Source organism: Nannospalax galili, unplaced genomic scaffold, assembly GCF_000622305.1.
Source record: "Nannospalax galili isolate Female #2095 unplaced genomic scaffold, S.galili_v1.0 scaffold188, whole genome shotgun sequence".
NCBI classification, from domain to species: Eukaryota; Metazoa; Chordata; class Mammalia; order Rodentia; family Spalacidae; genus Nannospalax; species Nannospalax galili.
The window spans coordinates 4920414-4927893 of NW_008360325.1; the positions used below are offsets into that span (position 1 = coordinate 4920414).

Genomic DNA, 7480 nt, shown 5'->3' on the forward strand with positions numbered 1-7480 from the left:
CTTCCAGCAGTGTGGCCCCCCCCCCCCGTAGGTATTTGCCGAAGAAGGTCTGCCCTGTTCCCCACTGTGGAGAGAACTGCCAGGCTGAGGAAGTGACAGTAGTGACTTAGCATTTGAGATTCTTTGGAAATAAATTTATTTCCAGGGAAGTTTTTTTTTTTTAGAAAATAAAGATCTTTATCACCATACAAAGAGTAAACGGAAGAATGAAGACTTTTTTAGACATTAGATAATATCCATTTTCTTTAAAAAAAGAAAAAAACTAAATCATTTTTGGTCCTCTGATGCTTTTTAGTTTCTCTTTAGTCATCGGAAGACAATTTGTCATGTGAAGACAATGGATGTAGTCTTTGAATTACTCCAACTAATACTAATAAAACTTTGGTTTGCTGGCAACAGCTCCTCCATTTGAATTGTAAATAGTGACAGCTGTGGGGCATTTTGCTCTGAAAGAGATACTGTCTCACAGTTACATAAGAGGCACGGGTGTGTTTGTGGAGCTGAATTGGATGGGCAGGAGACAGAATGCTCTGCACTTGCTGAGTTCTTTCCTCTTCTTAAAAGTATTTTCAAAGACAATTGAGAGATTCACTTGTGTGTATAGATTTTGATTCCTGACAAGTGAGGGATGCAAGTGAGGGTGACAAGTGAGGCTCATCTTTCCTTCACTAAGGTTTTGAGTCGACAGCCCCTTGCTTTCCTTACATCCTTGGCTTACTTGTTAGAAGATGGGGTAAAGAATTACCAATCAGAACGGTCCTTGAAGGTCCCAGAGTGGTTGTGATCACCTTAGTGTCCTTTTGATCCAATTGGCAGGACTGAGGGGCTGACTGGTGGGGCTAGCAGGAAAGGTCCTATCACAATGAAGAACATGAGTCCATAGAATGGCTTCAGACTGGCTTTTGACCCTGCCCAAAGGTTCTCGGTGTCCCTCGTAAAGCAGTGATAAATGGGGATTTCCAACACTGAGTGTAGACTGCCTACTAGGGAGACTCGCTTGCCTCCTGGCCTGGAGTGCAGCTCTGCTTAGAGAGTCTGGAAGCAAGCGGCTGGCTGACTGGTCAGTGAGAGCTGATAGCTGCAGGAGGACAGTGCTGTGGGAGAGATCGCTTCCCAGGGAGATGCTATTTCTCTCCTGACTGATCGATGCTTGTCTCTCTTGTAGAAGAACTGAAAGAACATTTGCTAGGCGACAATGCCATCGACAGGATCTTCACTTTGGGGAACTCTGAGTTTCCTGTTAGTTGGGACAATGAGGTCAAACTTTGGACATTTCTGGAAGATAGAGCCTCGCTTCTTTTAAAAACATATAAAACAACAATTGAGGTAATTAGATTGATAAGTGAGGATTTGAACTTTATCATGTTTTTAATCCTTTCTAAGTATGTTCTAATTCTTTAGCAAAATTTGTATTTGACATTTCTCATTTAATAGATTCCACAAACATAAATTCACATTTAGCTTCAAAAGCCCCTCTCAACCCACCCATACCCCCATGGTGCATTACAGAAGGTAAAACTTTGGGCTTTCATGCCCAGCCCTGTTTTTTACCTATATTTTTGAGACAGAGTCTCTCACTAAGATTGCTCTTAAACTTGAAACCTCCTGCCTCACCCTCCTGAGTAACTGAAATTATAGGCGTGTAGCACCAGGTCTGGCTGAAAGAGTTCTTTCTCTCTCATGGAGTAGTTCATGCTCTGTACCGAGACCATATCAGGGCTCAAGCCAGGCAATTGCTAAAATGGATGACATCATCTTTCCTGTGTTGTTCCTGGTTGACTTAGGTGCTACCTTTATTTTATAAATTTTATTGAGAAGCAACTTACTATAGTGAGAGTCATAAGTCAAAATGTAGTTTTGATGGAAGTGTAGATTCACTAGAGTACCCAAATGGTCAATTCTAGAACTTTCTAGCACCTCCCAAGCTGACCTGCCTCTCACTGCAGCTTTGCTATTTAGAGTTCTTGTCATTAATTCTGTTTTTATTCTCCAGGAAGACAAGAATGTCTTGAAAAACCCTGACCTTTCTGTCCGTGCAACAATGGCCATCAAATTGCGCCTAGGTGAAAAGGAGATTTTGGAAAAGGCAGTGAAGAGTGCGGCTGTCAATCGGGAATACTACCGGAAACACATGGAGGAGAGGGCACCGCTCCCCAAGTATGAGGAGAGTGACCTGGGGCTGCTGGAGGGGGGTGTGGGAGACTCCAGCCTCCCACTGGTCCTAAGAAATCTCGAGGAAGAGGCCAGTGGGCAGGAGTCCTTAAGCCTCAAGGAGGCTGTCAGCAAAGCCAAGGCTACTGGAAGCGGGCTCCTCAATGGGGAGAGCGCAATCCCCAATGGGACCAGGTCTGAAAACGAAAGCCTAACTCCAGAAGAGAGTGAGAGGGCCATCGGAGACGCAGAAGGATCTTCAGGCAGCGCCGACGAAGTGAAAGAGCAACTCTAAGGTGCTGTGCGCTGAGTTGGGAAATCAGTTTAGCAGAAGTTTTGAACAGCCCACTTACATCGCTGTGGTTCCTTGTTAACATTTTTCTTTCCACAGAGAGGAAAGTATGTTTTTGCTGCTTTATATAAAAAATGATTTTTTAAGTTATTTTAAAGATCTAGCTTCCCTTTTGATTAAGATTGCCATCCTGCTTCTGGGCAAAACAGATACATGAATAGCCACAAAGGGAAGAGGTGCCTTTGGAAGAGTTTGCAGACCCATTGTGGGCACTTTTGTTTTCTTCCTGGGGAAGAAGTCGGCTCATCACTCAGCTCTGCTTTGGCAGGCCTGTCGTGCTGAGCACCGGAATGAGAGTCTGCCCTGCCTGGGCCAGCAGAGTCCTGGTTAGACCCTGGATGTCCAGCGGAGGGCAGGATGAACACAGCAGGGCCGGGCTGAGGTTAGACTACATGTAGAGTCTGGCAGTCTTTTTTTTTTCTCTCCTTAAAAAAATAATACCCCCAGTACCAAAAAAAAAAAAAAAAAAAAAGGTAAGGTGGCAACCTTATTTTTAATAGTTTAAAATGTTGATGGTAATCCTAATTATATAAATATATACACATATATATCTAGTGATTTCTAAAGATTTGTTTACTTTTTGTGTTCTGTTTTGCTGTATTAAAAACTTACCTTTTCCTTCAATCAAAGTAGGATACTCATCCTCCTCCTTAATTTTAAATGCTGGCTCTGATTTCACAGTGGTGCATTGACTTCCCGTGATGGCAACTGATCGCTGCAAACGCGTAGCAGCCATGGCTTCACGTAGTGGTGTTCAAGGTGATGCAGCTCCCTAGCTTTTCTGGTTTTCACAATAAGCTAGAGATTTTCGAAGCTGCCCTTTTGAGTAAAACCCCTTATTAAAAGGAAAACATGATTAACGTTTTGTCTGTCCTTTTCTTTGGAAGTGGGACAGGCCCTTTGAATCAAGCTTTCCTGCAGACGGTCCTGTGCATTCCATGAGCATTTTCATGTTGACATGCCCTGGACTGTGCTCATGCCAGGCTCAGAGACTGATAAGAGCTGGCCCGTCCAGAGGCCTATGGTAGCCTCCCCTACACGATCACAGGCAGCAAGACTGGAGAGGGAGGCTTGGCTTTCAGGGCAGTAGAGACTGGGTCAGTGGGGAAGAGTGGGTGAGGCCTGTGCCAATTTGACAGCCTCCACTTTTGAGGCTACTGGTGGATTGCCAGCCTCCCTTAACCACAGCTTTCACATTATCTTTGACATCTTAACCATTAAGTACAGGGCTTATTCTGAAACACTGTAAATCATTTGCTCATGGTTTCATAAGCGCTGTAGGAACATAGATAGTTGTGTGAACTCTTCTGTTCCTCCTTGGGAAAGACATGGCTCTGTAGACACATTGTGTGGTTCCCTGATGTGGGTTAGGATGGGTGCTGCCCTCGGGCATAGCCCTTTACTCAGCAGGTCAGGTCCACCTGCTGGTTGAACACTAGTACAAGCTTCATGTGAGGCAGGGATGTTTATAACTTCACTTGCTCCTTTTGTGTTTTAAACTTATTGTAGGAGGACAGTGTGATGCCAAGTCTGCTGTCAGTCTTGTACCTGGGGCCAGAAATGCTAACTATCATGTAAAGCTTATGAACTGACCTCCATGGTCCTCGACGAGTTTTCTAGTCTGGTGTTAATACTGCTGAGACAAGAGCTTTAATTTGCCTGTAGATAAAGTTTTTCACTGGACTAAAAGCTTTTCAAGCCTAGTGATGAAAATGCTTTTTGCAAACATGTATATAGTTCTGGTGTAAAAAGAGCATCTTTGGGGTCAGGCATGGTGGAGCACACCTTTAATCCCAGTACTTGGGAGGCAGAGGCACAGACAGGTAGAGCTCTGTGAGTTCAAGGTCAGCTTGGTCTACATATGAGTTCCAGGCCAGCTGGTGTTGCAGAGAGCCCTATCTCAAAAAGACCAAAAAAAAAAAAAAAGAAAGATCATCTTTGGATAGGATCTTTTAAAACTGTTTACTGGGGAAGTTTGAGTTAGATAGCTCTGAGAGAGCCAGGGCTCCAGCCCAGTACCAGGGCCACCTTGGTGGGCATCGGTAGCTGCCATTTCTGATTGCTTCCTTTCTTTATAAGATGAAGGAATGTCCCTGAGTTATCACAAGTTCCTCCTTAAGAATCAGTTCTGCCACTTAATTCTCCATCAGTAGAGTCTGTGCTTCATTGGACCATAAAGTGACTGTGTAAGTTGTATTGTAAGTAAGTTATACTTCCAACTGAGAACAGGTTTGTTTGTGACATAAAATCAGCTCCCCTAAAAAAACTTTTTGATGTCGGAAGAGAGCAGTACCACTTTCCAGAGTTGGTAGGATTGCCCTAAAAAAACTCTTAAGGTTGCAAAACCACAACAGTCTTTCCCTCTCCCATTCACAGCCAGAGTGCTCTTTACGCAGCCCCAGGAGCTGCAGTATGAGCAGTGGAAAATTGAGGGCAAGTGGTTGATGGGTGTTGAAGAACCTCAGTGCCATGCCAGGAAAATGGGCCTTTCTCTCCCATGTTTCAAAGTGGCCTTTCTCTAGTGCTTTTGGGTAAGAAGCTGCCGAGCCCAGTGTCTGGGGAGGTGCCACTTCAGCCTGGTTCCTCACCTTGTGTGTAACAGTGTAAACAGCATTAGATTTCACTGGCCTGAAGAGCCACCCAGGTTTTCCTGAAAACTGGCAGTTAATAGTTTTCTTCAAGTGGTTTCTAGAACAGACCCACTATGGTATATTTTATTTATTTATTTTATCTATTTGAGAGAGAGAGAGGCTGAGACTATATTAAAAACATCTCCAGGCTCAATATACAAAGTCTTACTTACTGAATTAAATATTCACTTAAAAGTGAGAGAAGTGGGTCAGGGACCTAGCTCAGTGGGTAGAGTGCTTGCCTAGTGTACCCAAAGCCCTGTGTTCAGTCCCTTGCACTGCATAACTGGGTATGGTGACACACATCTGTAGTCTTGGCACTCAGGACGTGGAGGCAGGAAGATCACTGGGCCGCATAAGACCCTCTCTCCAGAAAGAAAACAAAAATGGGGGGCTGAGGGGATGGCTCACTGGGGAGTGTTTGCTACATAAGCATTAGGACCTGAGTTTGGATCCCTAGCACCCCTGTAAAAAGATGAGCATGGTGGGGCTTCACTGATCAGCTAGTCTAGCCAATAGGTGAGCTTCAGGTTCAGTGAGGCCCTGTTTCAAAACCAAAGGGATTGAGGCAGACACCCAACACCCATCTCTGGCTGCCACACGCGCAGGTGCACTCAGACCACACACCAAAACGTGGGAACAGGTTTTCTGTGCACTGTCAGTTCTTTTCAGTGGTTAATAGTGACATGTTGGAGAAAAGAAGAAACCCAAAGACGTGTGTGTGATAAGACAGCTGATTGGTTCTCCTGGACAGAACTGTAGAGGTGGGTTAGCTGCAGAAGGCTTAGATGTTCAGGTACTGATGTAGCCAGAGCTGTGCTGAGCAGCTTTTCGCAGCTATATTGTAACATGTTCCTGCTGGTACTGATCTAGGGAAGCTGCTGTGCTCAGCAGCATATAACTGATAGCCTGACCCAAGAATTCAGCTCACTTTTATTTAAAAGTCAATTTGACAGAGGTATAAAGCAGAATCCAGTAACCTCATTAAGGGTCACCCTACTATTTTAATCAGCATCTTATATAATGTATTCCTAAAGTTCTGTGTGTAAATTGAATTTGAATAACTCGGGTTGTATTTAAATGTACCAGCAAATTTGTTATTTAAATGCAGCTGCCTTGCTGGACCTAGGGGTACTGGGGCTGGGAGGGGAGCTATTAGAGGGATATACTCTCCCTGTCATCACAGATTTGAGGAGCTGCCCTGTGAAGGAGCATCCAGCCATCTTAACTCAAGTCTCTGTAGAAGGCTCAGGGTCAAGAGGCTGAGTCATGTCAGCGGTGGTTCTGAGAGGGGTGGCAGCCCCTGCCCCAGACAAGACACTCTATGGCCACCTGAGTATCGCAGGGGCTGAGGTGCCTGGTCTGGACCACACAGTCCTGGTTCAATCTGGGTGGGCATTTCCCCTCACTGGAGTTGGGTCTGGGAGCCGCCTCTGAGGTGTTTGTCCTGCTCTCTAGAGAGCACTGCAAGGACCACGGAGACGTAAACGTTAGACCTCTTGGTCTCTGTGTTCAGCAGATGTTCTTCCTGTTTTCCAGGAATGACCCACTCATGGGAGGCAGAGACTGTCAGAGGGACCAAGATGCTTCTGCCAGCACAAGCATTCAGCCTCTTCCCATTGATTCAGGAGCTACAGCTCTGGAATTAGCAGCCCTGTGTACTTGGTGCCATGCTAGATTACATGGATAGCTTGGAAACTTGGAAGGTTCCTTGCTTCAGTGCTGAGGCAGATGTTAAACAGCCATATTCCAGCAGTGGGCCCCATGGCATTGAAGAGGGTTGACCACAGGCTTCAGTCACTGGTGCTCAGGAGGTGAGAGGGCAAAGGAGTTTGAGGTCTGGGGCTGAGAACTTGAAGCCTCTAGGGACAGTGCTGTGGAGACTGAGTTCTGAATTCCCTGCCGGAGCCCTGGTCCCTGAGAGAGGTCATGTGGGATGGTCCCATCCTGTATCAAGGGAATTTCTTCAAGCAGGAGAAAGGAAGGAATCGTCAGCTCTCAGCACAGATGCCATTTTGTCAGTTCTAGAGACAAGTAAAATGAATGGGGAGTCCTGTGCTTGTGGGCTCCCTAGCACAGGCTGTGGAGCTGGGGACCTCACTCAGTCCACTCGTAGCCACTCTGGCTCCTGTATCTAACAACCTCTTGATGTCCTTGTTGGACCACTGTTGGCCCAGACTCAAGCATACCTGGTAATGTGTGTAAGATGTCTTGTGTATATAAACGTGTATCATGTAGTGTGCCTCAGTCTTCTGCCTCAGGCACCAGAGAAACTCCTTGGCATGGTCTAGGCCTGACATTTCGTGGAGTCAAGTGTGCGATTCTGGTGCTGGTGTGATTCTGTCCA

At 45.7% G+C, this 7480-nt stretch overlaps 1 protein-coding gene across 1 annotated transcript in view; it reads left to right on the forward strand.

Moving 5' to 3' along the window:
• Setd3 (SET domain containing 3, actin histidine methyltransferase) overlaps positions 1-3360 on the forward strand; it is a 71900-nt gene extending 68540 nt beyond the window's left edge. Inside the window, exons 12-13 of the mRNA XM_008825640.3 lie at positions 1166-1326; positions 1994-3360. Coding sequence (XP_008823862.1) covers positions 1166-1326; positions 1994-2446 — 614 coding nt within the window. The 3' untranslated portion in view covers positions 2447-3360. The remainder of the gene's footprint in view (positions 1-1165; positions 1327-1993) is intronic.
• The last annotated feature ends 4120 nt before the right edge of the window (positions 3361-7480 follow it).